Source organism: Budorcas taxicolor, chromosome 2 (assembly GCF_023091745.1).
Source record: "Budorcas taxicolor isolate Tak-1 chromosome 2, Takin1.1, whole genome shotgun sequence".
Lineage (NCBI taxonomy): Eukaryota > Metazoa > Chordata > Mammalia > Artiodactyla > Bovidae > Budorcas > Budorcas taxicolor.
In genome coordinates, this window is record NC_068911.1 from 97,901,372 (window position 1) to 97,915,280 (window position 13,909).

Here is a 13,909-nt window from a genome sequence, read left to right on the forward strand (position 1 = left end):
TATTCTTCAAAACATTTCCCTTTCTTTTTTTTTTTTCTCCTGAATAGAGTAAGCCTTAAAATAGCTCATACTGCCAACTGAGCCTATGCCCTCTGATCTTGGCTTTGTAGCTAGTGTTATCCCTTTTGCTTCAGTGTAGGAGCACATTAGTGGCATAGCCAGCAATGTGTTTTAAAGACTATGATGGCATGCTCCTCTTAAATAGATGAGGATAACACTAATGATAGGGACCATTTAGGTAGGTTTGTAAATTAAATCATTCCTTCCATGATTAACCCCACAAAATTCAACAAAGCATGGGTACTTGGAGGACAATATTCAGTCAGATCTCAACAGCAAAGATCACATTAAAAATTACTGAAGAGTCAAGAACTTGGAGAAAATTTTGAATGCTCTGTAAACTTCTAAATTAGTTCTGTGTTCAGTCTTCATATTGAAAGCATAAACAGTCCTAGATGTCAAGTATACATTCTAACACTTTAATTTGTAGTCATAAAATTGTTATTTCAACTACTCCAGTTAAACATTCATAATAAGTTCACGAAAACTAAGGAAAAGAGGGATTAAGAATGGGTGATGGATAAAAAGGCATTATAAATTGAACCAGTTGGGAACACTTGTATTATTACTTGTTATCAAAGAAAGAACTTTAATAACGGATTTGCTAAAGGAAATATTGTATTTACATGGGAAATAGATCAAACTGTTCAAAAGAGAGTTTAAAGTATTAACAGGCTAAAATCAGGTTGGAGTTCCACAATTTCACATTTAAAAAAAAAAAGCAAAAAAACTCTTGTTTGAGACTTACAATCCACAGAAATGCATCTATAGGAAGAGACAGTGAAGTTCCGCTATTTCAAAAGTATCTTTTAAACACTGTATATATACAATATTTGTGGCAAGGTGAAAGGTAAGCAATGCTAGTATCAGTATGGAGAATGAGGAAGAGCAGGTGGTGACAACGATGACATCTAGGAACCAAACAGGATGAGTCTGGGGTATTATACCCAGATTCTACCTCACTTGAATGTAAACTCTAAGAGAACAGAGAACCTTTATGCTCTGTGTCCCCAGTTTTCAAAGCAGTCTTTGATAGCTGCCAATAAATATCTGCCAAATGAAAAAGAATGGACTAATGAATGAGCGGATGAAAGTAGTTGACCTGCTCACCCATTTTCCACTCTGGGGTCTCTTAAAGGGACACAAACAGAGGCTGCATTGGGATGATCATAACTTTGTGAGCAGGAAATTACTAATGAAGGGACCTTAGAACATACTACTGGATGACATTTTCTAGGATTTTTGTTATGTAAGATGGAGTACTCCTGGGTAACATTATCAATTATAATGGTCCCTTATATTCAGGGTTTTATTATCTAAAATGTGTTATAGATGAGAACCAAAAAGATGCCAAATTAATAATCTGTGTGACAGTAAAACCTTATTCATTAGTACTTTAAAGACAAGAAAGAAAATTTCTTTTCCTTTTTTTAAAGGATAATATTAAAAGTATGGAGGTTAAAGACAGCATATCCAGGAATGTAAAGTTCTTTCCTTTCTATTTGATCACGTGTTACTGGCATTGACACTGTCAATAATACATGGTGACAGAGGAAATCGTCATGTAAGGTCACCCACTGTCAGGCTATGCTTGATAGGTAAGACCACAGTGGGTGATGTATTGTCAAAGCTAGATTCACTTCTCATGGATCAGTTCGTCTAACCTGAACTAAGCTTATTCATTCATTATCTTTTCCCTGATGATTTTCATTGACTACACCTTGAACACATTTTATTTAAGCACAGAATACCACTACTTATCAGTACTTCTTGCTATTCTTGTGATCTGGCGGTTGGACCTCTAGGATTTGCCCCCATGTTTCGATGTTGGTGTTTCTATTTGAGCAAACAAAACTGTCACTTTGCTTTCCTGTCTTCCTTTATCGGGTCACTTTGTGCTACATGATATGATCTAAGACAATTCGATGCAAGGAGACACATGTCTCTTCTCATTGGAAATATGAAGTCTGCAGTTTCCTTTTGCCCTGTGGGAAAGAAAGCAGGTCAGGTGTCCAAAAGGAGTGGAGGAAAGTTAGTGTCATCACTATTCCTCCTCCTCCTCCATAGAAACAAGATTATGAGGCAAGAAGAGCACTTGTTTCCTCATGAAGGAATTAAAAAAAAAATAAACTGTACCATGGTTGTTTGTGTTTATGATACTGTGGAAGGCACTCACAATAAAAATAAGGGTAGTACTTCTGGACATTTCCAAACACATTATTACTCAAATATCTTCGAATCTCAGGGAAACTAGCTTATTGAAATCTCAGGGACAAAAGAAATAGAACACTAGCAGCCATTGTCTTTTTGTTTGTTTGTTTGTTTTATTCAGAAAGTATAAACACTTAATTTATTGCCTTTTGGTTTTCAGAGCCAGACCTCTACAACATTTTGATACTTAAAGACAAGAATTTGGCTTTGTTTCATTTTAAGTTTTATTTCACCCAAAAGCTGGTATATAAAATAATTTGCACATAGATGAGTGAGAGGTCTGAGTCAGTCAGTGTAATTTTATCAAAGGTATTTACATGCGGAAAAATGTACCATATCATGGTGACTACAGGAGCTACCATTAAAAAAAAAAAAATTCTGGTGTTTCTCCAAAAAAAAAAAAAAAGAAAGGAATGCAATAATAATAATGAGGGGAGGAAGAGAAGGAATAAAGCAGCTTCCTCTGGGCTTCTTCACCTTCCCCAAAGAGTCTTTCTCATTTTTGGAGTATATCCTTAAACTTGCTTGGCATATGACAGCTCTACATCCTATTACAACTCAAATTCCATATCTCTTCCCCAGTAAACTTATTGCCAGTGCATTGGAAGTGAATGGGAATCAAAATCCATCATCACAAAGAAGAAGCATATGAGTTTGTGCATAAAGAAGATGGCATCATTTCTGGGAGAAAGTGCCACATCAGGGTACATCTGCTAATTATATGCAACATGCATTAATATAAAAAATAATGTCTTGTTTTACATAGTGTTGTTTGGAGATGGTTCTGCTTATCAGTTTTTAATATGCTCTTTGAAAACTGACATGCACTTTAGCCACATCTCTTTAGGAACACAGGGATTCAAAGGCTGGATAACATACTTTCATGCTTCCCAACACAAACCTGAGAGTGTAATTAAACAGATGGTAACAATAAACTGGATCTGAACACATGAGGGCCTAGAGTCCCTTATTAAAAGCCTTACACACTGAAGGGTGGTGGAATGACAACTCTGGGGAAGTGTTTTAGCAGCCAACACCTTTACAGATGCCTTGGTCTCAGAAGCAGAAGCTAATCAACTCTTTAGAGATGGGCTTCCTGCCACCTGGGAGAGGGCACACACGAGGTCTCTGCACACTCCGAGGAACAGAAAGGCAATGTAGATTGTGCGACTCTAAAGGAAAGTGACTCTTTCTCAGGACTGCCTTCAAGACATCAATTTTAGACACATCAACTTTGTAACTGTAAATCTGCCTTATCCCCACCCCTTCTACACACCACACACACACACATACACACACACCCCAAGACCTACTTTGGAGGACTTATGCTCCAACAACACAAGCTATCATCTTCTATGTGAGGACAAAAACAAGGTACTACAGATCTCTGATGACACAGTTGTTCTGAATATTTTCAACCTCATTTCTGGCAACCAAGTGATCTGTTTATTTCATTCTTGAAATTTATTGGAATTCTACTTATTTCTCAGATCTTAACATTGTCTGTTTGTCCTGAGTTGAATCTATTGCAAGAAGAGTTCTGTAGTAATCTGGATATTTCAGCCTGTAGATATATGTACGTAGCTCTTTTTCCTACAATATAAAAATAAGCTCAATATATAAATTTTATATACATGTCCCTCTCACTCTGAAGTGAGAGATGTATGTATGTATGTATATTTACTATGTATGTATATTTACTATATATGTATAACACAAAGAAAGAATCCACTATAGGCAAGAAAGGATCTTATTACTGTAGAGGTTTGCAATGTTATTGTGCAACCATGCACACAAAGATATCATTTTGCCATTACATAAGGCACTTACAACCTAGGGGATAAAGTCAGTGTTTGTTCTTCTGTTTCTCAATCTGCTTCAGTCCTCTGCTTCACTTGGCAAGTTGAGTGTCATTTATAAGAAACATTCCGCATCAGTACAACAATGATTTAACTTAACTAAGTGCTAATAATCAAAGGACAATATTCTGAACATACTGTGCTTTAGATTAATAAAAGTTATAATGATGATCTAAGAAAAGAAAAGTTTTGAAAAGTGAGGCAAGTATTAAAATGGGAAAATATACAAGGCACATAAAAACATAAATCAAGTGGCAAACATTATTTAGCGGCTTGCATTTTACCTCTTTGTGCCTATAATCATCATAAAACACTGTCCAATTTTAAATTGGGGTTTTGATACTTAATAGTGTAAAAAACCCTGGTGGCTCAGTGGTAAGAATCTGCCTGCAATTCAGGAGACCGTCTGCAATACAGGAGATGCAGGTTTGATCCCTGGGTAGGGAAGATACCCTGTAGAAGGAAATGGCAACCTATTCCAGTGTTCTTGCCTGGGAAATCCCACGGACAAAGGAGATTGGTGAGCTACAGTCTATGGGGTCACAAGAGTCGGACACAACTTAGCAACTAACCCACGACAACCAAGTTTAAAGACTGTTCCCAGCTTCTGATCAAACTGTACCTGAAATGACTCATATCATCTTAGGAATTTGCCATAAACCCCCCCTTAAATAAGGCTTCCCTGGTGGCTCAGAGGTTAAAGCGTCTGCTTCCAGTGCAGGAGACTGGGGTTCGATCCCTGGGTTGGGAAGATCCCCTGGAGAAGGAAATGACACCCCACTCCAGTACTCTTGCCTGGAGAATCCCATGGACGGAGGAGCCTTGTAGGCTGCGGTCCACGGGGTCGCAAAGAGTTGGACACAACTGAGTGACTTCACTTTCACTTTTCCCCTTAATAATAGTAACTGTGGTTCCAAAATTATTTTAAGGGTGAAGAGTATTATATGAATTAAATAAGAGATGCTGCAAATAATTTGGTGGAAAAGCATAGTTGCTGCCACACAGAGTACTAGGTAACCTTTTTTTTTTTAATTAGAATGTACACTTTAAGATTACTGATTATGAACATCAGGGGACCTGAGATTTTGATTCATCAGTAATTCTCCTTTATGTCTACACTAAGATGTAAAAATGAGACCTCTGACTCAACTTGGTATTTCAGAGCCTTTACATGCTGGTGCAGAAGCAATTTTACCTGTAATCTCTAGTACTGCTCTGCCCCCTTGTGCTGCTGCAGTGAACTCAACAGAAGGCACAGTTTGCCTTCATCTTTGTACATGCACTACAGAAAAACCCCACTGTCACTTCTCACTTTTCTGGCAAGTTCAAGGTCAGTGTCTAGCTATTTTCAGCTCATCTCTTCTTGATCCATGCAGAGAAATGACAAGGTAACGTGATTCGGGGTCAGCTGTATTACAGGAACCGTTACATAAACGGAGAAAGTGAAAATCAATCCTAGCTGACAGTGACTTCGGGATAATCAACGCTCACTGGATGCCTCTGTCAGCTCGCCTGCATCAAACACCGTGTGACTTCTGTCAGATCTTTTTAATAAAACTATATTCTCACTTTCGGCAACCTAAATAAATATTTCTCTTGAGCTGATTTTTTTAGACTATGTTAGCCTTCCAGATTTGTAAACTATGCCAATAACGCTGTGAAAAAAATTAATGCATGATACCCCTGTCCAACAGTTTATTACTGACCTGAGATGGAGTTTACTGCTGTATAAACGCCCGTTTTTTCAGTGATCCAAGAAAGCTCTCATACAGACATCTTCTGCACTGATCTCAATACCTTCCCCATCATCCTCAGCCCTATCTCCTCTCTCTTCCTCCTTGTCTAATAAAACACCTTAATCAATCATTTCTTGTTTGGAGAGTATTTTTTCCTCCTTTTTAGATGCTCATCATTGCTTTCCTTTTTATATCTCTATTTTCTGCCAGGACGTTTCCCCTTAATACAGAATGGGAAATGCAGTATTTAACAAGATGTTCCAGTTTAGTGGCATTCCCACTGACAGCACCTGATATATCAGTTTAGGGAAGGAGCTATTTTTATCCCACCCACCTTGTGCTCCCTTGAAACTGTGAGGCGGGCAGTACCCCACTGAAGTACAATTTACCATAATATTAGTTGTCAGTAAATTCAAAGATGGAACTCCTAAAGCTATAAAATGGATTAGAAGCAATTTTAAAAAGAATTAACAAACTAGAGTAAGAGTATACTGTCAACAAACAAATGCTCCATCATAGGACTGTAATTTGGAATTTTAATTACCCCTCTGCTTCTGTAACAAAACAATGTCTGAACTGGCAGCGATTTGAATCTCTCACAGGTCATTGAGCATTCTAGTTAATTACTCTATGAATAGCCTGTTTTTCTCCCCTCTGGAAACACGTTTCTAATGGCAGTCAAGGTCTGACAAATGTGTCATCTACATAATTAGCTAGGAAGCAACACAAAACATTAAACATGCTTTGTGCCGACAACTATCAAAACATTTCATTTGTTGTCAATTATTCATTACTTTGTAGGTTCTGAAGGGGTTGTTATTATGGAAATAAGTCCAGATGCTAACAAGGTTAGAGTTTTGGATTCAAATTAGTAATCAGAGGACTAACTTAAAAAAAAAATGTATCTCATGTACATTCAGCGCCATGTTCAATCAGTAGGAGATTATAAACAAATTTAGCTATGCTCAAGTTAAAATGGAAACCACGCAAGCTCGAACATGAACTCAAGAGCCCCAGCTCATTCTTTGAAGTACAGACTCTACACTGTCAATGAAAACTTCCCGAACCTTTGGCATGTCCAATTTGTGCTTGGTAAACAGAGTTAAAGATTTTCACAGCATGAGATGACATAAGATGGCAAGGACAGGAAAGAAATCTCTAGTGGTTTTGATTCTTCTTTCCTCCCTCCCACCCCAGGGCATTTTATGTAAAAGTAAAAAATCTAGCTAACAAATATTGTCTTCTGCTTTACAGCAGACTGGTTACCTTAAGTAACCTTTGAATATCATGATTTCTTTATTTTTTGGGGGGGGCTATTTCTGAAAACTTGTTTCTCTATTATTGTTTTAATATCGTATATAAAACCAAGTGTTGTCGCGAAAGCAGTAGTCCTAACGTATATAGAGGATATAAAAAGATTTCTCAACAAAACTGACCTCTCAGTGGCAAAGAAAATTGCAGTGGAAGACAAATTATTTCATAGTCATATCTGAGATTTGGATCTATGGAGAGTCTCACTCCACTGTCCTCCAGCTCTTCCTCATAAACCAAAATGGCTTACAAATGTCATCCACAATAGTTCGATAAAGATTAGGAACAAAACACTGTCCTTACACTGATGAGATAAGAAAGATTTAACTGCAGAATGCAGTGTATAGGAACAGTTTGTAAGGCTTGTTCTCCAATCAGGAAAATAGAATTCAAATTATATTTGTGTGTGTCTAGAATTTAATTGAGATGATCAGTTTGTTTTCTACACAGTGTTTGATTAGATGCCTGTACTACAGAGCTAGACACAAAGAAAAGAAAGAAAACAAATTCATTCTATCAGGAAAAATCAAGAAGACCCGTTATCTACAATATGTGCAAAATATGTCAGGAAATAATTCTACCCTGAGCTCTGAGAATGCCCAGTTAATAAAAAAAGATCAGCCACTAGCTAAGAGAAAATAATTTTCTGTATCTATATTTTTCAAAGCAAAAAGGCAGCCACATATTATACTAAATAGGACACATTAAAAATAAGCTTTAATAATCTTTATGCAAAAGGAAACTAATCCATTTTCAGATCATACGATCCACAGCAATAAAAGGAAATCATCAAACTAAAAACAATTTTAGAAATGGCTGCAGACTCTCATTTAATTAACATGCAACAGATCATATATTTATGAGGAAGTCAAAATATTTAGGAAGCCTATAATCCTGTAAGCCTTAATGTGGTATAAAAACAACAAATAAATGCAAAGTGTTACTGTTATACATGCCTGCCTGATCAATGGTTTTCACATATTGATCTATAAATGGAGTTGACAGTCTGTGTTGGCTGCACATTTTCCAAGCAGTGCTATTTTTGTATAAAACCAATACGGGCAATTACCTTTGTTTGAGATGCCAAGTCTTATCAATTCAATGTGATTTAGTGTCATTTTAATTGAATATCAGGATCCACTTCAGGACAATTTATACAAACAAAGCCTCAAACCTAACTATAAGCTTGATTTGAAGTAAACAGGGATAAGTCCTACAGCCTCATAATATTTCTCAAAATCTCTGCTAAACAGAAGGCTTATATTTTTAGTAGCAATTTTTATGTCTGCCTTTTTAGCTAGCCACAACTTTGGCAAGTATCCTATAATCACAGAAGTAAGAAACAAAGGAAAATTGTTTCCTTTTTTTCTCTTATAATATATTGAAAAGAAAAATGAAGGAACACTGTCTGTTAACAGAAGCACAAGGAGTCTTGTCTGTTAATGTTTAGAAATGGCTTGAACTAAGCCTTTATCTGAACACCAATAAAAATAAAACATTTTCCTGTCTATGATGGCTATGAATGGAGTGATGCACTCTGTGGGGTTTACAAGCTGGAAATGGTGAATATTCATACATGATGCTGCTTAAGACACCGGTATTAAATGCCAGAACTGCTCCTGCCTGCAAATTCTATGTCTGCGGTTTCCTGACTTAGGCTATTTAAACTCATCATTAATATCTATTTTCAAGCTGTCTAGTAGGCTGGGCATCCCTCTTACAAATAACATCAAAGTCACATTAAACCTTTTGTATTAGCTATTCTCTGGATTGCACATTAGCCTTTTTCGCTCCACACTTTACTTGCCCCTGTTTATGCTCACTCAGCCTTCTGCTTCTGTATTTAGCATGTTCGGGTAAACCATCAGTCCACCTTTAAGGGGTCTCTGGTGCTTGGGGCAGGGGGCAGGGAGATAACAAATCACTGAGACCAAAGAGCATTCCCTCCCCACCAAACCTCCAGATCGTTCTCACAGATATGCAATTTTCTTACTAACCATGTCATTCCATGTCCAAACTTCCCATCTTTCCAACATTTCTTAGAAAGCAAAGTGGCCTCTTTGAATTTTGAAAAGGCGTCAATCTTATGAGCCACATAAAAATGATTTTTTGGTGTTTAAAGAAAATGATGCATGCCACCGATAAAATACTAATGGACTATTGATACCTGTTTTACTGGAATGCTTCCCTACAGCACTTAAGCGATAAAAACTTTTAATTCAACAAGTAAATTTACCTGTGTTTGCAGAGTTTAGGGTCACATAAATGTTTATATTGGCATTTCAAATACTCCTCGATTTAATACATCAAGGACATAGGCTCCTATGACATATATCTGAGAGTTTTATATAAGAGTCTTACTACACACATTTTAATCAAATTTAAAAAAAGGACTTTATAAATTAATGACAAAATTACATAATAGATCTGACCCTAGAATTACTATCATTTTTTATTATAGGTGAAATCATAGTAATGTAATATCAGACTGTGTTATTATATACTCTTAAGTCCTTGTTAATTTGCATAATAGGCATGCCAGTAACAAATAGTATATATATGCCAAATATATTAAATAAGATACATAATACACATATAGTTTCTAAATTCTCAAATTTTTTCTGTACAGATTAAATATATTTGTGTCTGTTACAGAAATCATTCTACATGTGAACTTCCACACACATTTTAGTGTATATCTTCGCCCACTTTTCCTAAGTTCAAAATCTCCCCCTTGACCTTACCCCAACTTCCAACTTCTGAAAAATCAAGTTCTTAGTTTAGCTTGAGCAGATATCTTTAACAGGCTTGTTTGAATAAATATGCCAAAATACTTTACATTCTGTCAGTATCTAGTCAGAAAATTGTGCATGGAAAAAAGAGATGAAAAGAACTGAGACAGAAAGAAAATTAGTGCCATGGCAAGCTTTCAATACAGTATCTCTGAGCCAAGTTTTCTTGGTGAAATGACATATCCTCACTAAAATACCCCTTTTATATAATTATGCACTGAGCACACATAACCAAAAGTAACTTTTATTTTTGTTCCTTATCGAGGAATACATATTGCCGAGGCTAAGAATGCGGAAACAAAAGCTGGGATAATTATAGCTAATTTAACTTTGGAAAACTCTGATTCTCCAGCAGTCCAGCATACAACCCCCCAAACTAAAGTTATGTAACAAGGTAATATCAACAATGAGAAACTGCATGATAAAATCCTGCCCAAAAGTGAAAAATGCTAATTTTGTCTCATTTAGCAGCTGGATACAGAAATGCTCATTAGTTTTAAGAGGGTTAATCCTTTTAACTTTTGCATATTGATATGCCAATTATGCCTAATTGTACAAGAGGCATCAGTCAAGGTAATAGTGCATAAACACATGAAAGTTATTAAGTACATCCCAACATGTAATAAAGTAGGTGTTAATTGGTAGCTGAGTTCTGCGGGCTATTGAGGTGGATAATTCATTGAGAGATGGATCACTTGTAATTTCTCTCCATAATTCCTTTTGCAGTCTCATGCTGTGATGTTTTCATGCTTGTCAAAAACAACTGCGGCATAGTGCCTTTTGTTAAACACAGCCAATAAAATATGTTAGGCATCATTAAATATACTTAACTTTTAAACTTTTTCAAAGGTACAGTTCTTACTGATAATACATTATAGAGATTCCAATAATTTACTCTAACCACTGTCTCAAGTTCATGGTTGAGGAACGGTTTAGCAGGTTTCAAAGTCAGGCTGACTGTGTTGTGCCTCCCAGCAGACAATACTTTTAAATGAGAAAAGAAAGAAAGAAAAATGTTTCTCTTAGAACCTTATCTAGGGATATATTTATCACTTCCAAAATACAATCACTGGCTTCCTCATGCTACATCTGTCTATAATACCTGAAGAAAGAATGGTTAAAATCATATATTCCTCAGGCTCCTGAAATTGTGGTGGGTTAATTCTGCACTTGAAATTCGAGTGAAAAACAGGGAATAAATATAATCAGTAACATGCTACTCAGCAAGTTGATCTCATTTAATAACTCAGTTAGGGAGCTGAATATTTCATAGGCCCCTATGATATTAACAGAACACTCAATTAATAGCTCACATGTTACTGCAGGGTGACTGGGACTCACAGGCTATCCCCAGCTAACCTATCTCTTGCTCTTGCTCTCACTGTGAGCAACAAAACAGATCCGGGGTCCAAAAGAGTGGCTAACACTGCATAAATAATTTTGTAACATCCTATGGCCTCAGCTGCAAGTTACCACCATTATGGAAGAAAATTAACCAGAGGAGACTCATTGCAATCAGTATGTTTAGTGGCTCAGGATGAGTGCAGGGGCAGGGACACAATTGGCAGTAGAGTTCATCTCTAACTATTTTATTTCAAATCTTCCTAATGACACATTATGGAGACAAAATGGCTTCCTCTCCAAACCTTAAATTGCCACACCATTTCCACTGCTCAAACTCATTCCAAATCAGACTGTAATTTCCAATATCATATATTGGAAGATTTTTAAGGAAGAGATTTTCACATTTAAAAAATATATTTTTTCTCAGTTTATTCTTAGCTAATTTTAGCCTCTGGCTTTTCAAAGTGATGTACTGTATTTGGAAGTACAAACACCACATGCTAGCATAACCTCATTATTTTTATGACACTGAAGCATGATAGTGGAGGCCCTTAAAATGAGTCAAAGGTGCTCTTCAGTCTAGTTCCAAATCCACTTTATCACTCTGGATTAAGCCCAGCTCTTCTTTTGCAACTGGGGATATTATTATGATTATAAGTAGGCAAGATAAAATGCATTACAAAAACAGTTTTCTCATGCACATTAGGAAAACAAATAAAACAAGGCTAATTAGCCCCCCCTCCTTTTTACTTTTTTATAAAATTCTATATCAGGGAACTTGGGGTATCTGACTTACAGGTTCAGTGACCTTCCCAGCGTCGGTAAGGATCATAGATTTACTTTGGCTCAGCCTGTCATGGTGGCTGTTGGCATTTTTGATTCTCATTTGTACAGCTCCAGTGCCTTGGCGGGTGGGATTCAGCGTTTCCACAGGGATATCAGAATTTGGAGATTTCTGCATATTACAGTGTTATCCTGATAAAATATAAAAGTATTATATTATTCTCAATATACATAGTTTTCTATGAAAAACTCTTGGTGGAGTAGACATCTCTATTCATCATTAAGGTACAAAAATGGCATAAAGTCTCCGCCTCTTTGAGCGGTGAGGAAGAAGGTAGTTACTTCGCAGTGTGTTTTTTTGTTTGTTTGTTTTTTATCAGTTGGGACCTCTATATTCTAACACTACTGTATTCATGCCAGAGGATTTCAATTCAAATATAATACACTCAGTTCTGTGTAGTTCCTTAATTTGATTAAGAAACTCCTAATGACAATATGATATGGTCTCCATTATATAGAAATGCTATTGCCAACTAAGCATTTTCAGGGTATATGCTGTTTTCATTCACAATGTCTTTGATCTATTAGCCACCCCATCCCACACCACTTTCAGATACTATTACTGGCAACTTTTTTTTTTTAGTGGGGAAAATAACCCAAAAAACTGTGAATAAGGTCAAATTTAAGTGTATAAAATTGGCTTTAGAGCAAACCAAGCTGGTCCCACTGACTATCAAATATGCTGGCTTGGCCTCATTAGCCTGGTTCAGAGTCCTAGCCCCCACCTCTACTTGCAATATCCACAGGGAAAAATTAAAATTCCTTTGTCCACTGCCATCTGCCAACTGAACTAGATTTAGTATTAATAACTTATTGGATATAATATTTATCAAGAAAGAGAAAATCAACACATCAACATTGTTTATTTATTTATTTACATTTATTTTATTGGAAGGAGTCTGATTCAGCCAGGAAAATCCAGCGTGGGCAAATTTTAAAGGAGTGGCTATGAAAAAACAAAACTTCAGAAAAAGAAAACAAAGAAAATAAATTGGGTGGGTGGACCAAGAGGGCTTTTAGTTGCTTCCCAAACACATAATCCTTTTCAGCTGCTCCTGGCCACAAGTTCCTCAAATGAATACATCTACTCATTTAAAATAGAACATTTGCAATGCAAATATAGCTTCTAAGTTTCTAGAAACAGACCCGCTTCTGCCTGAGTGTTGTCTCCATCTCTCACCTATACAGATGCTTCAGTGCTAACCTGGTCAAGTGGGTACAACATTAGAAAAAACTGTCATCAGTCAGTTTTAAAAGTCAATATAATCCTAAAGGAGGATTATATTTTAAGGAGCCAATTGTACTGGTACTTCTACATTGCTTGGACAGACAACTGGGCTAGAATCATGGTAATGTTCTGGTTGAGTGGACATGAAAGTAATTAAGAAAAAATAAAAGCATTTTAATAGGAGGAAAAGTGGTATCAGGAAAAACTGATACCAATTAGGAAACTGAGTGATATTTTTTAAAAAGTTAATATCTATTGAATATTTACTATGTGCCAGGCAATTAGCTGGTTTAATCCTTATAAAGCTCCTATGATATTCACATTATACTGATGTTTTTATAGAGGAGAAAAATAAGCATCGGAAAGACTAAAAATTTTCTTAAGGACAGTGAACACAAAGAAGTGGAATATTTATTTTACTCCCTCACTAAAATGACTCTTGCAACATCCCTTGGACTGCAAGGAGATCCAACCAGTCCATCCTAAAGGAGACCAGTCCTGGGTGTCCATTGGAAGGACTGATGC

At 36.4% G+C, this 13,909-nt stretch overlaps 1 protein-coding gene across 1 annotated transcript in view; it reads right to left on the minus strand.

Annotated features, from left to right (window-relative positions):
- The window catches only part of ARHGAP15 (Rho GTPase activating protein 15), a 678,200-nt gene extending 665,926 nt beyond the window's left edge, over positions 1–12,274 (minus strand). The window contains exon 1 of the mRNA XM_052635885.1: positions 12,110–12,274. Coding sequence (XP_052491845.1) covers positions 12,110–12,274 — 165 coding nt within the window. The remainder of the gene's footprint in view (positions 1–12,109) is intronic.
- Between the last annotated feature and the right edge of the window lie 1,635 nt (positions 12,275–13,909).